This window comes from Chanodichthys erythropterus, chromosome 11, assembly GCF_024489055.1.
Source record: "Chanodichthys erythropterus isolate Z2021 chromosome 11, ASM2448905v1, whole genome shotgun sequence".
Lineage (NCBI taxonomy): Eukaryota > Metazoa > Chordata > Actinopteri > Cypriniformes > Xenocyprididae > Chanodichthys > Chanodichthys erythropterus.
Window position 1 is genome coordinate 56930306 of NC_090231.1, and position 22169 is coordinate 56952474.

At 37.8% G+C, this 22169-nt stretch overlaps 1 protein-coding gene across 2 annotated transcripts; it reads left to right on the plus strand.

Moving 5' to 3' along the window:
• Window positions 1-1852: 1852 nt before the first annotated feature.
• eif4g2a (eukaryotic translation initiation factor 4, gamma 2a) lies at window positions 1853-21568 on the plus strand. 2 transcript variants are annotated; one of them, XM_067400176.1, is made up of 22 exons: window positions 1853-2012; window positions 2825-2933; window positions 4141-4206; window positions 4291-4396; window positions 6357-6482; window positions 6750-6852; window positions 7364-7495; window positions 9096-9162; window positions 9254-9405; window positions 9493-9603; window positions 9682-9864; window positions 9984-10122; window positions 10224-10360; window positions 10457-10564; window positions 12729-12857; window positions 12942-13046; window positions 13137-13352; window positions 13431-13689; window positions 16903-17107; window positions 17215-17423; window positions 18374-18495; window positions 19891-21568. In XM_067400176.1, the coding sequence occupies exons 4-22, from the start codon at window positions 4377-4379 to the stop codon at window positions 19954-19956; spliced, it is 2589 nt and encodes an 862-aa protein (XP_067256277.1). In that variant the 5' UTR covers window positions 1853-2012; window positions 2825-2933; window positions 4141-4206; window positions 4291-4376; the 3' UTR covers window positions 19957-21568. The 2 variants fall into 2 exon arrangements, with proteins under 2 accessions (XP_067256277.1, XP_067256278.1); XM_067400177.1 differs by having other exon boundaries at window positions 4323-4396.
• The last annotated feature ends 601 nt before the right edge of the window (window positions 21569-22169 follow it).

Genomic DNA, 22169 nt, shown 5'->3' on the forward strand with positions numbered 1-22169 from the left:
GAAAATGTAAGATTTCAAGGAAAACTTTCCAGTGAAAGTGCAAACGGACATAAAGTGCAAAGACTGCAAGTATGGGTATTGAAACACACACACACACATATATATATATATATATTTCCTTGTTTATGTGCACACTAGAGTATATGTACAGTGTGCATGCTGTAAATTTCATTATCTGCATATTATGTGTAGGCTATTTATGCATGCATTAGAATTTTCTACTGAGGTTTTTACCCTGAGCTGAGCGATTAAAGCATGTGCGGTTAAAAAATTGGCCTGTGTACATTCAGTAGGCTACTCACAAACTATGCTAATGACAAAATTTGCATCATGTGCACTGTATAGTACCACCATACAGTGCACATGATGTGCTGAGTAAACACAAAAATTATAGGATAATATGACTTGTTTTGATTGACACTGTGTTTAATGAATCAGTTAATGATTCAATGACTCGATGCCACCAGAGAAATCTGTTGTTTTCACCAGAAGAATCCTGTTAAAACATTTTGATTAAAAATTACAAGTTCAAAATAAATAAAAATGAGACATGGACGAATTTTTCACAACAAGATTCAGGGTGAGTTTTTATTTAAAGGGTTAGTTCACACAAAAATGAAAATAAAATAATTTATTACCCACCCTCATGCCGTTCCACACCTGTAAGACCTTCGTTAAACTTCATAACACAAATTAAGATATATTTGTTGAAATCTGATGGCTCAGTGAGACCTGCATAGCCTACAATGACATTTCCTCTCTCAAGATCCATTAATGTACTTGTTAAGTACAGTGGTTCAATATTAATATTATAAAGCAACAAGAATATTTTTTTGTGGGCCAAAAAAATTAAATAACGGCTTTTTAACAATAAGATTTCAAAACACTGCTATATGAAGCTTCGAAGCTTTACGAATCAAATCAGCGGTTCGGAGCGCCAAAGTCACATGATTTCAGCAGTTTGGCGGTTTGATACGCGATCCGAATCACTGATTTGACTCAAAAGATTCATAATGCTCCAAAGCAGTGTTTTGAAATCGGACATCACTAGATATTGTTAAAAAGTCATTTTTTTGGTGCACAAAAATATTCTCATCATTTTATAATATTAAGGTAGAACCACTGAAGGTGACCATGCACTCGGAGCATTATTAATCTTTTTAGTCGAATCAGTGATTCGGATCGCGTTTCAAACCGCTAAACTGCTGAAATCACGTGACTTTGGCGCTCCGAACCGCTGATCTGATTCGTAAAGCTTCGGAGCTTCATGAAGCAGTGTTTTGAAATTGGCCATCACTAGATATTGTTAAAAAGTCGTTATTTTGGCGCACAAAAAATATTCTTGTCGCTTTATAATATTAATATTGAACCACTGTACTCACATGAACGGATTTAAATATGTTTTTAGTACATTAATGGATCTTGAGAGAGGAAATGTCATTGCTCCCTATGCAGGCCTCACTAATGCATCGAATTTAATCAAAAATATCTTAATTTGTGTTCCGAAGATTAATGAAGGTCGACATGAGGGTGAGTAATAAATTACATTATTTTCATTTTTGGGAGAACTAACCCTTTAACGAAGTAGGCCTGAATGATTCAATGACTCGCTCACTCGTCGCCACCTACTGGCGAAACGACATCCTGCAGGAAAAACACCACTGAACGAATCTCAGCGGATCTTTTTGATGACCGGTCTCATTGTGCTCGAGTCACATCAAGATCAAAATCCCCATCCTAATTTTTTTTTGTCAAGTGTAGGTGCAGCGAAACTTGATGATGACGTGCCATCCAGCATGTTTGACGCGTCACTTGAATAAAGTTGCGGCTGTCCGTGACGTCAGACCTCACAGTTCTCCTCCTCACACCGGTGCGGCCAGTTATCTCAAGGCGCACTGTTCCTCAACCATACTACTATTAACGTTTAAGTAAAACTAGTTTCTTTTTCTCATCTTTTTTCTTTTCCTTTTTGGTAACCCAACAACATCAAAGCTGAAGTTCTTTTAGAAAAGGTAAGATTATTCTGACTTACATTAGCCAGTGAGCTGCTGCTGCTGTAAAATGGCTCCGGTTGCTTACATGTTCTTGCTTTCTACCTTTACTACACTATACACGCGTCCAGTCAGTTATCCAGGAGAACTGACCGCCGGGTTAAACCTAGAGGTGTAGTGCTGTGTGTGAGATACTGTGTGTTTATATGTTAATCGTTTGGCCGTACAGACTCGCTTTACGATCGCTTATGAGAAAATGGCGTCCGGTTATTAAATCAGCTGTTCTCTCGCACCACCCTGCCGGTAAACCGCACATTTGACCACAAACCGGCGAATATTATAACACTAAGTGACCTGTTATCAAACTTGATGCCTGGTTTATTTATCAGTCGTTTATTGAGCTGACTTTAAACGTTTGATGCCTCGATCCTGACTGTTTTCTTGTGTGTGTGATAATTAGCCTCAATGCTAATGGCACGAGAAGATCTCTATGACAACAGCCCAGTGTGGTTTAATTGTTGTCCATCATCATCGTCGTCATAAAATGTTAATTATTTTACTACTCAGATGCCGTCGTTAATAATTGATCATAAACACAATTCATAATGCCTCTCAGTGTGTAATGTTTAATAAATCAAGGCTCTTTTGTGAAATCTGAGCTCATGGCAGAGGCCTCGGGCTTTGTTCAGATTTGATGGCAATTCAGTTCTTTACATTTTCCACAGTAACTCAAGAACCCTTTAATCTCTGCTGTGTTTTAGTTCACGTTCAATGTGTGTCATGTTCATTTATGGTGTAAATCTATTAAATGAAGTGTTTTTCCTCTCTTTCAGGCCGTGTTTCTACACCCCCACCCTTTCACTCATTCTTTTTGAGGATCTTTCATTGTCAAGCCGCCAAAGTGGAGAGTGTGATTGCAGAGGGGGGTGCTTCTCGTTTCAGGTACACATTTTGCTTCTTATACACTGTTTTTGATGGATCTTATGCCATTTGAGAAGACCATTAATTTAGCTAAGGTTAAATAAGTGAGGAGGTACATATTTGCTTTTTAATTAAAGGGGCAATATGTAAGATTTTTGCAGTAAAATATCCAAAAACCACTCGGCCAGTGTTATATTTTGTTAACTTGAATACTTACAATATCCCAAATGTTTCCAACTATTTGTAAATCGTGAGAAAATTGCATTTTTAACCAAGGCTCCGGGACGTGTGAGGAGTCGCCTGTCAATTGCGTCATACCCGCGTTACCCTCGGTTTCCGGTTATATTTTGTAGAAACCATGGAAACACCAAAGACGCTTTAATATATTACATGTTTTAATAGACAAGAGAACAACTGTTTTGATATATTTATAGACAGAAAACTAATTGTTATATAGCTCAACACGTTTAGTCTTATTGTTTAAATATAATAGTCTTGATTTTTTGCGAGTACCATGCTTTACCATGCCTCAGAGAAAAACACTATTTTGTCAAGTAGCTAACCTAGCATAATCAGATGCAGCTTTATTTTTAGTGACCGTAATACAGCATTTTCTCCATCATACAATACATTTTAAAATGAATTGCATGCCATTTATCATTACAAGCCATCCAGCATTTAATATGATATTGTAAAATCGATTTATCTTACTGCAGTGTGTAACAGTGTCTCACAGCAGCCGCCGAACGAACACACAGAGTAACGTTAATCATTTTCAACACACTCAAATGTATCTAATATGATAAACAGAGCTGCGTTACCTCATTCTCATCACCGGAAAAGCGGAAATGGCACAGACGACTGTCATAATAAAAGTCCCGCTGCTCGTGAGGCGTGTGTTGCGCAATTGCTCCAGCTCCTCAACACTCGCTCCTGCCCTGCTTCATACTACAGTAACGTTAATAATCACATCCACGAACATGATTTCTTCCCAAGCCCTATCCCTATTCTTTTGCACCATCTGTTGAGGTGAAGACCACATGTCCCAAGACTCCACGCTCAAACTTGGCGTCATCAAGCTACGCCTTTGTTTTGAATAGGCTTCTAGCAGACAGAAATCCTACATACTGCACCTTTTAAGCTGAAGCTCTGAAAGAACATAGTTTTTTGGGGATGTGGGTGTAAGGAATTACAATCATTTCAATTAAACCAGTTTTCACTTTTATAGTGCTTCTTCGGGCGGAGGAGGAGGTAGGGGTGCACCTCAGCACTATCCCAAGTCTGTCGGCAACAGGTACGTTCGGAGAACTTAGTCTATGTGGAAGAGACTGTGCTGTAGACATTGAATAATTTTTAAAAAGCTGTTTGTGTATTACAGGGGTGTTTTGTTTTTTTCTTTTTCTATGGAAGCAAGGGAGGCAGTGCCTCTATTAGAAAGAGGGGGGAAACGGAAACAGAAGTATTATGAAATTTAACATTGAAACGTGTGTATTTTTATTTATTCATTCATTTTAATTAACACTTTCCAGAAGTGAAGCCGGCAGCTAGTTTCACACAGTGTCTGCACCTGACGAGAGCGTCGCAATGTAACAAAAGCAGATAGAACCCATTATAATCAGTGATGCTGTCTACACTGGATGGGACATGACAAATTCCCGGCACTGATTCCCCATTAAGTGGATATTTTTCCTTGTAATCGCGCCTTTACGATTACGGATACCACGATTTCGTAATCGTTTAATTGCGATTAGAAATTTTATTAATCATGCAGCCCTACCGGCACTGATGCCCCATTCTATTTCTGACGTAACTTACGCAACTTCTGACATGAAGAAGAACTGTTGCATCCAGTGTAGACACGGTGTCAGAGAGAGGCAGAAACAGTTGATGGCGGTATACATCTGAGGGGGTCATTGAAATTAGTTCAAAACATTCATGGACCTGTTGTGAACGTAAATCAGGCACCATTATAAAGTTCAAACAAATCATTTGTTTGGACAAATCATCACTTTGGTTATGCACATCACTTTTGACTGAATAAAATTTAACTTTGAAAAGCTGCGCCTTTACATCAGTGACCATCATTACACAGGGGTATTTATTGAGGATTTGTTTTGACCCAGCAACGATTAAAAATGGCACAAAACTAAAATTACTGTAACTTTGTTTTAGACTGAAAGAAAATAAGTTAAATTTGAAGTCACCATGAAATCAGGAATGATAGAATGACTTATTTGTCCATGCACATCATTATTTTTATCAAAATTCATGTGCACTCATAATCTTGAATCAAAATAAGACCCCCCCCCCCTTGCAACAACACTTCTGTGTTCACTGGCACAAAGGCAGGACAGTAACTGGTCACTCGCATGCAATAGCAAACAACGAGCCAATCAAATTATAATGCGCAAAACTTACCCAACTCTTTTTCTTTCCTAATTCGAGAAGCCGTTTTACTCGGATATACGTCACAATAGGAAGGAAAAGATGATCAAACTTGCGGTTAATGCCAACTTTAAAGTGCCCCTATTATGCTTTTCAGATATTACCTTTCATGTAGTGTGTAATACAGCTGTTTGAAGGTCTGCAAAGATCAAAGCGTACAATAAATGTTATTGTTTCCCAAAAAGTGGGGAGCGGGGAGCGATTGATATGATAAACCCAACGCCATTGTTCCTGTTTGTATCCCTGTGTATACAAGTGCTGAAGAAGATCTGAAATTCAGATATGGTAATGAGCATTTCATTTACGACTCATGCTGTAAGCGGTCGACCAATCACAACAACTGGGCCATCTGACCAATCAGAGAGGAAGGGGTTTAGGCAAGACAAGTTTGTTTATATAGCACATTTCATACACAATGGTAATTCAAAGTGCTTTACATGAAAAGGAAACAAATGCATAAGAAATAAAAAAAAAAATAACAGTAAAAGCCTGGAAGAGTCAGAGTTTCCGTGAGAATATTTGTCCGGTTAGCTGTGTATTTAAATGGTACCCTTGCCCTGGGACTTCCCTATATTGGATGTCTTTCTCTGTGGTTTAGAGAGACTGAATCCTTTATTGAACCGTTTCAGACCCCATGAGGAAACGGCTGATGCTGCAATGAGAAAATTAATGTGTTTTTTGACCTTGGATGCATGTAATCGATTAGGAGACCTCCAAAACAAAATTAGGAACCTTTTAAAATGGCATATTAGTGGCACTTGTTACTAAGTTGCATGTTAATTTTAAATAAACATTATTAGTAGCTTGGTGTCAGGTAAAAGTGTTTAGCCCGTGTGATAAAATGCTAGAGAAGGGATTTAAGTGTCATTTAGTCATCTCATGGTAGAATCCTTTCTGATTGGCACAAAGATATTTCAGTACTGATGTTTTATGTCTGACATTAGTAAGTCACTGAAGCTTTTTCAAAACAATAACCTTGTGGTATTTCTTTTTTTCTAGCGAGTTCCTGGGGAAAACCCCAGGGCCTAGCGTTCAGAGATGGGTTCCTTCACGAAGCACTAGACGAGATGTCAACTCCTCCAATGAAAAAGAACGACACGATGCAATCTTCAGGAAAGTGAGAGGGTAAGTCCCTGAAATGAATTGCTTCATTCACCACTGCAGAGATGCAATAGAGTTTGCCCTGATTTATCTTTCAAGAACAATGCATTACACTACAGAAAGCAGAATTCGCTCCCTAGTTTTACTGAAGAAGTGTACAAGCATCTGGCATAGCAGAACATTTCATTTTGGATTTGACTATACTTGGTTGCACACATACTTGAACTGGCTTTAATACTAGTTGCAATGAAAATTACTGAAGAACTGACTATTTTTCTTCTGTCTTTCTAGCATACTTAATAAACTGACCCCTGAAAAGTTTGACAAGCTATGCCTTGAGCTCCTGAATGTGGGCGTGGATTCAAAGCTCGTCCTCAAAGGAATCATCTTGCTGGTGAGTATTTTATACTTGTAGACTAGAGTTGTCACAATACCAACACTGCTGAATAATTTCACAGTACTCAATACCAACTTCAGTTCCACAGCAATATGCAGTAGTATTTGTTAAAGGATTAGTTCACTTTCAAATGAAAATTAGCCAAAGCTTTACTCAGCCTCAAGCCATCCTAGGTGTATATGACTTTCTTCTTTCTGATGAACACAATTGGAGAAATCTTAATAAATGTCCTAGCTTTATAATGGCAGTGAACTGGGGTCACAAGTATGAGCTGAAGGAAGTGCCTCCATCCATCATAAACATAGTCTGCGTTCCACTCCAGTTTTAGACGCCTAAGCACTTTTGGGTGAACTATCCTTTTAATATTATTAAATTTAACACGGCAGGTCTGTTTGGCTGCAATTACACGGCAAGGCTTAATTCTTATTTTTATTTATCTTAAGTCGTTGGCCTAAAATACACAAGCTTTCAAATGACGTTGACCTTTCTTCTTATTTGTTTCAACTAGATTGTAGACAAAGCCCTCGAAGAGCCGAAGTATAGTTCGCTATATGCTCAGCTATGTCTGCGTTTGGCAGAGGATGCTCCAAACTTTGACGGCCCATCAACAGAGATCCAATCATCACAAAAACAGAGCACTGTAAGTTACTTTCCCATTTATTCATTCACAAGAAGCTTCACAAGTAGTGTTGTCACAGTACAAAAATTCCATTAGTCTGTACCGATACCATGAAAATTGTATGGTTCTCGGTACCAATTTCGGTACCACAGCAAAATCTGTTGGAATTATTTTACTATTTTATATAGCCTATTTTAAAAACATTAAATATGATTTGGAGTGTGTGTGTTTGTATATATATGTATATGTATATGTATATGTATATATATATATATATATATATATATATATATATATATATATATATATATATATATATATAAAAAAAAAATATTAACTATAATATAATATATGCGCTACCTCAATGAAATAAGTTTTGAAATATAAATAAATAAATAAATAAATAAATGCTCAAACATCCATTGTGTACTGTTGAAAAAAACAGCATATGCTTGTCAAATGCTGGTCCATGCTAGTCCTAAACTGGTCCTGGACCAGCATAATCTAGCTCAAACCAGCATACCGGCTTCAAAACCTACTTTACCAGTATATGCTCGTTTTTTCAACAGGAGTAACAGACGTGCGTGTTTATTTTAGCTATTCCGTCAGTGAAACAACACACTAGCCTGTAAAACTAGGAAATAAATATCGGTAAATAATGGTAACCTAAATAATAAGAAAGTTAAATATTATTTCAAAAAAGCATTCGTTTTTTATTTCCACACAAAGATGCGTCATATAGCCAAAGTCCAGTTATTACTTTGATATAGACTGCTTTGCGCTTTGAGAGGGATGTGGGACACGAGCAGGAAAGAGACCATTTCTCTTTAATAATATCTTCGTTATCTCCTGATGTTACAAGCAACTGACACTTGTTGTAAAAGGTCTGAAGAGCGAGTTTTATCCTCCGCAGGGGCAAGACATTCAGGCTATGTTTGATTTAGCGCTGCCAGAGAAAACGAAAGTAAAAATCACTGGTGTGTGAAACGCACTATACAAATAAACTTGACGCGCCTTATAAAGTCTAATAAAAAGCGCAAACTCTGTTAAATAGAAATTGACGTGCAAGCAAAAGGGTTTCTGTCCTCCGGTGTGTTTTCTACTTGACCACAGTAAAGAATGCGCATAGCCTATAGGCCTAAATGCGAAAGAAAGAAACGTTTATAATCCCCTGCGTGAGTAAAGCTTTGGGAAAAGAAACAGATGTTCAGTGGAATAACTAATGGAATATTGTTAAATTCTCTGCTAATCAGGTGACCAGATCGCGATTCGGAAAACAGAATACGAAGCTTAAACGTATGGACTCGCGTACCCCTCTCATTCAGCATTAACCAAACTGGTTCCATGGCTGCGATGTCACATTTAATTGCTAAACTATTATTTCTTCTGTAAACAAAGCTTTGTGCTTCACTCGTGTCATATTCACATAAATACTGGCACAGCCCTATCAGTGGGTACTGAATATACCCGGATTCTCGGTACTACCGGTTCTACAGAAATGCTGGTATCGTCACAGTTTCAAAATTTCAGTACCGACTTGGTACCGAAGTACCGGTACTTTTGACAACACTATTCACAAGTATTGGTATGTTTATTTCACCATTTCATCCTGCTCCTCTAGACATTCAGGAGACTTCTGATATCCAAACTTCAAGATGAATTTGAGAACCGCACCAGAAATGTTGACAGTAAGGAGACTGAGGAAGTGCTAACATTATTACTGCAGCTGTGCTGAATTGCCAGATTTTTACTTATAATTTTATTTATTTAATTTTTTAGTCTATGATAAAAACGACAGCCCTCTCACCTCTGAGGAGGAAGAGCAGCGTGCCATTGCCAAGATCAAAATGCTGGGCAACATCAAATTCATTGGAGAACTTGGCAAACTCGATCTCATTCATGAGTCTATCCTTCATAAATGCATCAAAACAGTGAGTTATCCATAAATCCTGCATTTTAAATGTGTCCTCGCTACTCTGTTTCCATCCTAATGTTGTTGCGTGTGAAAACTCTTAAAGCTTCTGGAAAAGAAGAAAAGAGTCCAACTTAAGGATATGGGGGAGGATTTGGAATGCCTCTGTCAGATAATGAGAACTGTTGGGCCAAGACTAGATCATGAGAAAGCCAAGGTAAGCTGCTTTAAGACCACCAGGATTTTAAATAGGTTAAGACGCAGTGGTATTGCCTAACACCCCTTTCTCTCGCAGTCTTTAATGGATCAGTACTTCGGCCGTATGCGATCCTTAATGAACAACAAGGACTTGCCTGCTAGGATTCGTTTCCTGCTTCAGGATACTGTGGAGTTGCGAGAGAACAACTGGGTGCCTCGGAAAGCTTTCATTGATAATGGACCTAAGACTATCAACCAGATCCGTCAGGATGCAGTAAAGGTGAGTGTAGGATGTTACCATTTTAAAGCAACACTGCTGTTTGAACGTGTAATTTTCCAAAACTTCTGATTCCAAGAAAATAAGGAGAAAAATTCCCAATGCTGATATTTTTTTCACAGGATTTGGGTGTTTTTATTCCACCCATGACTCAAGGAATAAGGACTGACTTCTTTCAAGAAAGCCCTTTCTTGCAGACGAGAATAAAACCTGATCGAGAAACTCTCGGGGGATTAGCGGATATGTTTGGGCAGATGCCAGGTATGTCCTGAAGTGCGTTGACATTTCTGGGACAGGTGGTGCGTGACTGGATTTGCACTATTGTTCATTGCGAGCTTAATAACTTTGTCTGGTTGTTGTAGGCAGCGGGATTGGAACTGGCCCTGGGGTCATTCAGGACAGGTATTCCCCCACCATGGGCCGTCGCACAAACCCTCTTTTCAACGGACATGGTGGTCACATGGCCCCTGCACCCCAGCCTTTCATGAAATCCAACCAGGTAAATGCCAATCTATCAAAGAACTGATGTCAAAATATTAGTGCAACTTATAGGTGTCTTAACTTTACTTTTCTTTTCTTTTTTTTTTAATCAAAGGGGCAGAATCCGCTTTTCCAGAACCAGACTCATTCATCTCAACAGCAAGCTCAGTCCAAGGATATGCCACCACGTTTCATTAAGAAAGGACAGCTGAATGCTGATGAGGTATAAATGATTTTCTTTTCAGATGATGAACTTGTATAGCTGTCAATAGCTATGTTTACATGTACACCTTTTGTTTCAATCAGATTGAATTCATTCTGATTGATAAATCCAAATGTAGTGTTTACATGAACGCTAAATAAAGCGATCGGGTTGATGTGCGTTTATACCGTATGTCACAAGTTTAAAGGGTTAGTTCACCCGAAAATGAAAATGCTGTCATTAATTACTCACCCTCATGTCGTTCCACACCCATAAGACCTTCGTTCATCTTCAGAACACAAATGAGGATATTTTAGATGAAATCTGAGAGGTTAATGACTCGTCCATAAACGGCAATATAATAAACCCTTTCAAGGGCCAGAATGGTACTAAAGACATCATTAAAACCGTCCACGTGACTGCAGTGGTTCAGCTTTAATGTTATGAAGCGACAAGAAAACTTTTGTGTGCAAAAACAAAAATGATGACTTTATTCAACAATATCTTCTCTTGTGATTCTCAAATGTTGTTCATGTCCAGTGCTTCCAGGTTCTACTTCAGAATGCCGGCTCAGTAATGGCCGGCACCTGCATGAGCATCACACGCATGTAGAGATGTTCCGATACCCCTTTTCCATTCCCGATTCCGATACCTGAGCTCAGGGTATCGGCCAATACAGAGTACTAATCCGATACCTGGGTACAGGGCTCTGAACCGGTTCAAGGAACGAACGAGATTTTGACCGGAACGTAACCAGAAATGGAAACTGAATCAGATTTATTCGTTTTGAACAGAAACGCTCATTTGAAATGGCCATTAACCGGTTAATAACATTTATTATTATTATTATTATTATTATTTTTTTTTTTTTTTTTTTTTTTTTGTTCTATTTAATATTTTGATTTGGCAGTCAACCAATCACAAATTTACGCTGACGCGCTCCGGCTCAGCTGTCATGTCATCATAGGTTAGGTAAGTTACAATGGCAATGCCCTGACATTAGTTTTTCTGATGATGTGTCACCATTAAGGCCTAAATTTAAGTGAAAATGAATGTCAAGTAGGCTAATATGCAGCTTGTTGTGAGTTTTGAAACCAGCGAAAATTACAGGATATGTAGAACATGAGTTCACACAGCCACATCACGCACATGCAGCGGTTCGGTGAACGGAGAAAACAGAATAAAACTATAGGATAACATAACACGTATACAATAAAAGGGAATATTTAGGCCTATAGGCTACGTGAAATATTTCACCATATAATTAGGTCTACATATTAACAAATCGAAAGTGGTTCATTGTGGTGCACTCCAACGATCTAGGAAAGGAAACAGACATTCTGCTTGTTTTCGTTATTTAAATGTCTTTTGTAAATGTATGAATTATGTCTGGCTTTTAAATTACGACCATAAACCATAAATTACAAAGTACAGTTTAGGAAAAAAAAATGTTCCAGTGGTCGCGCCGGCACCTCATGCATGCTCATTCTAATAAATAACCCTGTTTTTCACTTCTTCGCTGCTCTAAACAGTGGTTGCTTATGGCAACACAGTACAACTTCCTGTGTTTGCATTCTGAGCAGTGAAGAACTGATTTTTGATTTGCTGCGTTAAGCAAAGACGGCGGGCACAACTAGATATTGTTTAAGAAAATGGTATCGGATCGGTACATGAGTTTAATTACTTGCCGATACCGATGCTAGAATTTTTTTCTGGTATCTGTGGCATTTCCGATACTAGTATCGGAATCGGAACAACCCTACATGCATGCGTCATGCTGGTCATGTGATCAGCTTTGGCCAATAATGAGTCAGCATTCAGATGTAAACAACTTCACTGTGCTTACTGCATCACATGCGTAAGGATAATGATGGAAGAGAAGAGATTGTTGAATAAAGTGGGTATTTTTGTTTTTGAGCACAAAGTATTTGTCGCTTCATAAAATTAAGGTCGAACTACTGTAGTCATGTTGACTGTTTTAACGACACTCTAACTACTTTTCTGGACCTTGAAATGAAAATTGATTGGAATTAGAATGATCTCTGTTCTTCAAAATGAAGATTGATTAAAATTAAACCGATATTGTCAACCAAGCACTTGCATCCATGTTTTTGTACTCTGGGATAATTTGAAGAGAAAATGTTTTGTGATCTGACTGATATTAATGATTTTTTTCATATTTCAGATTAGCTTGAGACCTGCTCAGTCATTCATCTTGAACAAAAACCAAATGCCAAAGTTGCAACCGCAGATACCTACCATGATTCCTCCCAGTGCTCAACCTCCACGCACATCCACTCCACCGCTGGGACAGGTAACGAGTACTACATTTCACATGGGAACGGAATGTCATCTTTTCATTTTTAAAGGTGCATTTAACCCCTTTGGTTGTTTGCAGCCACCGCAACTTGGCCTGAAAACCAACCCGCCTCCAATTCAGGAGAAGCCACAGAAGACGACTAAGAAGCCACCTCCTGCTAAGGAGGAACTGCTTAAGATGACTGTATGTGCCACTCAACATTTTGTTAATGAAAGCCATTCACTGAAACTTCTGAGTGAGTTGTTCCATAAATTTATCTGTGTGACTTGGCAGGAAACTGTTGTGACCGCTTTCCTGAGCAGCAAAAACATGTACGACGCAGTGAATGGTGTGCGAGAGATGAAAGCTCCCAAACACTTCCTGCCTGAGATGTTGAGTAAGATGATCATGTGCTCACTGGAGAGCCCCGACGAGGACCGAGAGCATGTCAGCACTCTGATCAACACACTCCGCATGGAGGGACTGGTCACAGGGGAGAATTTTATGCAGGTTTGTGTCTACACAATGAAATTTACACTTCCTGCATCTTGAATCAAATTGGGATCCTTAAATCGCATGTTTTTACAGGCTTTCCTCAATGTTCTGGACCAGTGTCCCAAGATTGAGTTGGATATCCCTTTGGTGAAATCTTACCTGGCTCAGTTTGCTGCTCGGGCCATCATTGCTGAACTTGTGAGCATGGCAGAGTTGGCCCACCCACTGGAGAACGGCACCCACTTCCCGCTTTTCCTCCTCTGCTTGCAGCAAATGGCCAAGCTGAAAGACCGGGAGTGGCTGACCGACCTGTTCCAACTGAGCAAGGTCAACATGCAGAAGATGCTGCCAGGTCAGTGCTTTTGTGTCCTTCCTGTGTGGAAACACTTTTCAGTAAAGTCCCATTATTTAATGTTCGCTAATGTATTAAAATTAACAGTGAGCAAAAACAAATGTTTTACTCTGTTAATGTTAATGCATTAGCTTCTTATTGATGAAAATACAACTGTCATTGTTAGTTCATGTCAATACAGGTACTTTTAAATATTAACAAATAACTTTTAAGGGCCTGAAACCACAAACTTTTAAAAATGGGGAAAAAAGAAAAACCTTTTTAGTATATAGTTGTCGTGTAAACATACCCTTAGTACAGTTAACTTATAGTTACTAATGTTAACAAATAAAAGCTTATTGTAAAGTGTTACCGTCATTTTGTATGAGCATCTTTCAGGTCATTTGGGTGCCATTTTGAAAATGTAAATTGACTTCACATTAGTATGTAATTAAGCCTTCAGAATGCTAACAGTGACATTTTTACAGTTTAATTTGTCTGTTATAAAATATTTATTAGAGCATATGCTGATGTTTTTACTCTTATATCCACTTAATTTTAGTTTAGTTTACAAAATCATGGTAACAGATTGTGCCACACTGAAGTTAGAGGACAATCTTAAATTCAACCCTAAGACAAAGTGACAAGTTCTTAAGAGTCCACTTTATGAAAGGATAATGATTAATGGGTGGAGAAATGGGGTAACGGGGTTGATAACCTAGTTACTTTTTTAAAATGGTGGTTTTTGTGTATTTTATTTCCATATTTTATCAAAATATCTATTTGTCAATGACAAACTTTACAAACATTAAAAAAAGTGACAGAATTTAAATGCTGGGATTATTGTATGGTAGATTCTCAACAAATAATGTTTGAAAATGGCATACACTAAAAGATCTTGATTGATCAAAATGAAGAGTGATTTAAATGAAAAACCATTTGGGAAAAATTAGATATAGTCAATCCAGCCTCAGCATCCGCACAGCTGGCGTTTATCTGTTCTAGTCATCCATATTGTGTGCATGAAACGGACGCCGATGAAGCACTAATTAAACGGCATCACCCTTTTTGCTCAATGAGTTTGGGCATCTAAAACTCTATAGGCCAAATCCAAACACTTATTTCTGGTCTAATTTCTGTTGCTGAAATACAGGTACATCATTAATGCTGGGTTCAGACTACACTACATCAGCCTGATTTTGGCGCAATCCTTTAGGCGTAGGGTGTAGTGGTGAGTCACAATGGCTGTCGGTACACAAGAATCGATTGTATGTCTAGTATAGTGTGTCATAGTGAGCAAAAACGATGCCGCATCTGCGACTCTTCCGATGCCACGACAGAAAAACCTAGCATGTTTTTAGTGTTTTTTTTTTGTTTTGTTTTTTTGCTCCTCCATGATGGGTCTGTCACATCTGTGACATTGACCAATATGAGCACACAAGCTTGATTTTTTTGCACAGTACTTAAGTAACCAAAACAGAGACCAGAGCTAACTGGTGGTTGCAACTACACAGCCCAGCCTAAGATGGGTTTGATAGGAGACAGGCCAAATTTGCGCGCGTCAGGGAGCTCGCGTTTTACTTTCGCTTTCGAATTTGCGATTGCACATACTCTGTGAATAGGGAGTGGCGGTGCTGACATTTCCTCTCTCAAGATCCATTAATGTACTAAAAACATATTTAAATCAGTTCATGTGAGTACAGTGGTTCAGTATTAATATTATAAAGTGGTGAATATTTTTGGTGCGCCAAAAAAAACAAAATAACGACTTATTTAGTGATGGCCGATTTCAAAACACTGATTCATAACGCTCCAAAGCTTCATGAAGCAGTGTATCGAATCATGATTCAGATTGTCATACCACTAAATGGCTGAAATCACGTGACTTTGGCTCTCCGAACTGCTGATTCGACACATTGATTCATAACGCTCCAAAGCTTCCTGAAGCAGTGTTTTGAAATCGGCCATCACTAAATAAGTCGTTATTTAGTTTTTTTGGCGCACCAAAAACATTCTCGTCGCTTTATAATATTAATATTGAACCACTGTACTCACATGAACTGATTAAAATATGTTTTTAGTACATTAATGGATCTTGAGAGAGGAAGTGTCTTTGCTCCCTATGGAGGCCTTACGGAGCCATCGGATTTCAACTAAAATATCTTAATTTGTGTTCCAAAGATCGAAGGTCTTACAGGTGTGGAACGGCATGAGGGTGAGGAATAAATGACATTATTTTAATTTTTGGGTGAACTAACCCTTTTAAAGGTGCCCACGAACGCTTTTTCACAAGATGCAATATAAGTCTAAGGTGTCCCCTGAATGTGTCTGTGAAGTTTCAGCTCAAAATACCCAATTTTTTTTTTTTTTTAACTGCCTATTTTGGGGCACCATTAACTATGCACTGATTTCACTCGACGCCGCCCCTTTAAGACACGAGCTTCCTGCCACACCAGCTCTCAACTATATTACAGCGCATTTACAAAGTTCACACAGCTAATATAACCCTCAAATGGATCTTTACAAGATGTTCGTCATGCATGCTGTATGCATGCATGCTTCAAATTATGTGAGTAAAGTATTTATTTTGATGTTAAAAGTTTAATTCTGAGTGAATCTGAGGCTTTAACCGTACATTAGCAACATGCTAATGGAACATTTAGAAAGACAATTTACAAATATCACTAAAAATATCATGATATCATGGATCATGTCAGTTATTATCGCTCCATCTGCCATTTTTCGCTATTGTCCTTGCTTGTTTACCTAGTCTGATGATTCAGCTGTGTGCAGATCCAGACGTTAATACTGGCTGCCCTTGTCTAATGCCTTTGATAATTGTTGGGAACGTGGGCTGGCATTATGCAAATATTGGGGGCGTACACCCCGACTGTTACGTAACAGTCGGTGTTATCTTGAGATTAGCCTGTTCTTCGGAGGTCGTTTAAACAAATGAGATTTATATAAGAAGGAGGAAACAATGGAGTTTGAGATTCACTGTATGTCTTTTCCATGTACTGAACTCTTGTTGTTTAACTATGCCAGGGTAAATTCGATTTGAGTCAAGGGCACCTTTAAGAGTCAAAATCGCATAATCTGACCGTGACACACACACATTATGTAGTCTGAACCCGGCATAACATGAACCAATCTATTCACTTTGAAATGAAAAATCAATGAGTTAATTTCATATGGACTCGTGTTTATTTCCTATATTCCTATCTCTGCCCACAGAAATAGATCAAAACAAAGATCGCATGTTGGAGATTCTGGAGGGGAAGGGCCTGAGCTTCTTATTTCCTCTCATGAAGCTGGAGAAGGAGTTGCTGAAGCAGATCAAAGCAGATCCTGCCCCGCAAACCATCTACAAGTGGATCAAGGACAACATTTCTCTGAAACTGCACACTGACAAGGGTTTCGTTAACATTCTGATGACCAGGTATGATTGTGGACCTGCTGGCTGAAACTATTCTTGAAAAAGTACTTTTATTCAAGTTTTATTCCATGTACACTTGATTAAATCCCCCCTTCCCCAAATTCTTCTAGCTTTTTGCAGTACATCTTCCATGAAATGTATTCCACTGAAGGAGAAGACCAATTGTCTGCACCTACGAAAGAGCAGCTTGACCAGGAAAAGCAGCTGCTACTTGCCTTCAAACCGGTGATGCAAAAATTCCTGCATGATCATGTGGACCTGCAAGTCAGTGCACTGTATGCGCTGCAGGTCCACTGCAATGCCCATGCTTTTCCCAAAGGTATGTCTGAAAATGCTCCCAGTCTCAGACAACCTGAAATATGAATAAGAATAATTATCTCCCCAGACCTGGAGGAATATCTATTTATCAGAATTTTTTTTCCTCCTAACCGATGCTCATTAATCGATCATTAATGGCAGAAAGTGGCATCCTGTTTGTTCTTTATTTTACAAAATCACAATGTTTTGTTTTTTTGTGTGAGTGTACACACAAGTACACCCTTTTAAAGTTTCAAATGATGGCTTACTGTTATCAGTGTGATCATAAATTGAGTATTTTAAGATTGTGCAGATCCCCTCACACTCACACACATGGCTAACTTGCCATCGCAGCCTGTTCATTATCAAGTCAACCAAAAGTATATACATTGCTCAATTTAAATAGTCCTTAGTAGAATCTGTGCTGAATTATCTCAAAATTATACATGTATAGCTTATTTATTTTATTTGTTTTTATATATAATATATAATTTCTTTCTTTTTTTTTCATAAAATCTTAATTCTTACTGTCGGTTAATGGTTAACCAGTTAATTATGAGCATCCCTATTTTAAAATGGTTTTGTTTTAAATGCATGTTTTATATTTTTATTTTTGTGAATTTAAAATTTTTACATTTGTTTTATAAAATAAAACCATTTAAGTTTATATATTTTTTTTAAATGTATATATTAGAAAGCTATTATTTTTTAAAATGATTTTTATTTTATTTAAATTTGTTTTATTTGTTTGAAATGCATGTTTTTATATTTTGTATTTAAATGTATTTATTTTATAAAATTAAACCATTTTTAAGTTATTTTTTATCTCTCTCAACAATGCAGAATGATTGAAATTCATGGCACTTTATTGGTCTAAAGGTGTGGGAACAGTGGAGTTTGTTTACAGAGAGGTTTGAAGTAATAAGCGGAAATGCTTGTTTTCCTGTTTTTAATAGTCTCTTATCTCATTAGGAATGTTACTGCGCTACTTTGTCAACTTCTACGATATGGAGATAATTGAAGAAGAGGCCTTCCTAGCATGGAAAGAAGATATTACCCAGGAGTTTCCAGGAAAAGGAAAAGCATTGTTCCAGGTAACGTGCACCGTGATTTATCCTAGCACAGCAAACAATGATGGCCTTTCATCATTAGGGGTGGTGAAAAAAAACGATTATTGATTAATCGCGAGTATGTTATGGACGAGTATGAATCGATTATTAAATTTTCAAAAATCGATTTATTTATTTATTTTTTTTTGTGCATTATTTTATTTTGTAAAAAATGTTATACCGGGAGTTGAACGTCACGAACGCGCCCAGTTCCAGTTAGCAAGCGCGTGTAACGGCAGCCAGAGCAGGTGTGTAAAATGGAAGAACCAGGAACGAGCAACCAACCGATCCACCCAGCCAGGGGCGGACTGGCCATCTGTGTGATCTGGAGAATCACAGAACGGCCGGTACTCCAGGACGGCTGGCGGGCCGGCCCACCACCCACCGCCACGCACGCAGTCATCATCTGTTTTTTCCCCCACTAATCTGTTTCACACTCCAGTACTGTAGGGGGCAGCAATGCACCTTTAAGTTGGATGCCAGCTGCACTGGCCGTGGCCGCCAAGTAAGCAGCAAAGACGTTAGATCAGTGGTCTCAAACTGCCGGCCCGCAACTGATCTCAAAAATAAAACATAATCCGGCCCGCTAAATTATTCTTATTCTTATTCTCTAGTTGCTACCTGTCTCGTATGCAAAGAAAGTCGCCGTTCTAAGGGACATTCACATATCGCGTCCGCGCCGCATTCTCCTTTCCAATGCGCTTTCGCTCCAGTGGCGTCTGTCGTTGCTATGCAACCATGAGCCGCGCTCTCAATCGCTTCTATTATGAGCGCGCCTGCCTAAATTACAGTAAAAGCACTCGACTTTAAGTCACAAGCGCCGATTTAAACCACCGAAACTTTTTCTTTACCTTGACATGTTTCGACTGCAACCTGCAGTCTTCCTCCACCTGAACACATTGTCTTTCTAGAAGAAAATTGTCCAATTTCTACAGTATGTTGGTTCTGATCTACTTCCTAAAGGAAATAAGCCTTTCATTTATTTGTTATTGTTTAGTTCAACTTGATGAGTCACAACACAATGTGATGTATTCATTTCTGTGTTCTACAGAACATAAGGTACATACAAATAATTCTGAAGTTATAACTACAAGACACAGAAAGTGCTTTGAGTTGTTGTTACTCAATGAAAGAGTTAAGTAATTCAGTAGCTGACTTTTTTTTTAATACTGCAATCACTTTGTAGTGTATTTTCGTTTACTGTTGTGAAATGGAAAATCAATAATCGCTAATCGAGAATCGTTAATAATCGAAAATCGACTGTAATCGAATCGGGACTTCAATAATCGTAATCGAATCGAATCGGGAAATCAGACAGATTAACCACCCCTATTCATCATAAGACGTGTCATTTACATTTTTTTGTTCCCTGTCGTTTAGGTGAACCAGTGGCTCACCTGGCTGGAGACTGCAGAAGAGGAGGAGTCTGAGGAGGAAGCTGACTAAACCAGCCAAAGCCTTGACGTACTCGCCTGTGTCATCTCTCCCGTTTAGTTTCACCACCTCCTCTTTCACCTGTATTAACCGCCGCACTGCTGTTTTCTGCAGTGTCAAGCCAACTTATTACTTCACGCTTCTCTTCGGCCTCATCGATTAAAGCATGTGATGACTAGCGTCTGTTAAGAACCACCACTGATAAATGGTATTAACAACTTGAAACCGCATCTTTTTTTTTATGTTTTGCTTTTAAGAACATGTATTTTGCAAGAGCCTTTTCTGCCGCTGTTCATTTCAGCACAAAACTATAGAAATGCACTTTTGCTCAGTGTCATATTTTTGAGTTACTGCAATATTCACTTTTATTTGTTACGAAGAATCCTCAGTAATCATTGGTTACCATCAATGCTTTGTTCATACCTCACAGTAGTGGGCGTAGTATGCGGTGTCTAAACGAGAACTCTCCAGGTCTGCAAGGTGCTCGAGTCTGAAATGGTTTACTTTCCAGTTGTTACATGATTGTAAAATGTTTTTTTTGGGTTTTTTTTCTCCCCCTTCCCTCATAATAATGAACAAAGCCATGTGGGAGAGATGAAATTATGCGGCCTTTTATTTTAACCCATGTTCGTCCCCTCCACTACTTGTCAAGCTGATACTTGAATTTTTTTTTTTTTTTTTTTCTTTACAGCATGTTCAGGGATTACCAAACACAGCCTGTTTAGATGCAACAATTTGATCCAAACAGAAATGTGTAATTTTTTTTAATGCATTTTAATTGGTAAAATAAAGATGAAACGAGATGAGAAATTTGGTATGGATGTTCAATTTACAGATCACTGTTTTACAACCTAACAATGATTTCCCATGATGTGTATTATGGATGATATACATATTTATTTAATCATGGGGGGAAGTTGAAGCTTTATCATTAGGTAGGACAACAAATGGTGACCCACTCATGTGGCATCTGTACAATGAGTTGCTATTTAAAGTGTTACTGTAAGGTGCAAGAGCTCCGAATGTTCAGTGTACCACTGTTGCTTTCAATAAAATTACACACCAGCATTTATTTGGCCTTATTGTAATGTGTGCGTGGGCATGAATATGTGGAACAATGAACTTTTGTCATCAACCTCAAGTTTAAAATTAATCTGTTGATTTAGAAATGGAAAAATGCTGGATTGAATGTTTTAAGGACAAATTTCAACCTCTATCACATTTATAACACTATACTGGCTTACAGGCCTCAATGTTCAGTTCCTGTTTATTTTGAACACTGAGCTCAGTGTTTAATTCATTCTGTCACTACTTGTGTGATTTAATGTATACTTGCGCAGTGATTCACAAATGTTTCTTTATTCAGGAATGAACAAACTGCTTAGAATCTTTAATCAGAAAGGAATTATGATGTTATGGTTGCAAGTCAGAATATACTGTTTTGGTATACGCCAATAAATAATGCTTTGTAATTTTTTAAAGATGTTCATTTTTATCTTGTTTTTTTCTGTAGTTCTTATGTATCTTTCTCATTCGTATTGTGCAATGCTTTCCATAGGTAGGCTATTATTGTATTATTGATGCCATGTTGGAAACATTTTCTAATAAAGTATAAGGAAAAAAAGGCAGACTGGCAGATCTACTATTCCGTTTAAAAAAAAAAAAAGAAAAATTATGCCTTACGGTCAATCAGTTTAATGCATACTCATTGAATAAAGACATTTATAATGTTCCTTTGAACTTTCTATTTATCAAAGAATCCTGAAAAAAATGCATGGTTTCCACGAAATATTGATGATAAACAAAATCATATGATCCTTCAGAAATCATTCTAATGTGACACTGACTGGAGTAATGATGCTGAAATTTCAGCTTTGCATAACATAATAAATTACATTTTAACATTAAAACAATGCAGTTATTTTAAATTGTAATTATTTTAAATACTGTTTTTGAGACCGTAGCATATATACAAAGAGAGAAACTGTAGAAATTATATATATATTAAATTTATCATTCGTGAGAAATAATAAACTCGAAAATTACTTTATCAATTAATAAAAATTTAAATATCATTGCTGTTGGGTTAGATTTTTCTTGACTCAATTTATATAAAAGCTAATGTTTTATTTGAGAAGCGAAGAAAAGTGTCTTAGTCTAGCATTTGTCGTCGAGTGAAAGCCAATACTGTCTTAATTAACCTGAGTGAGTTTTTGACCAAATGA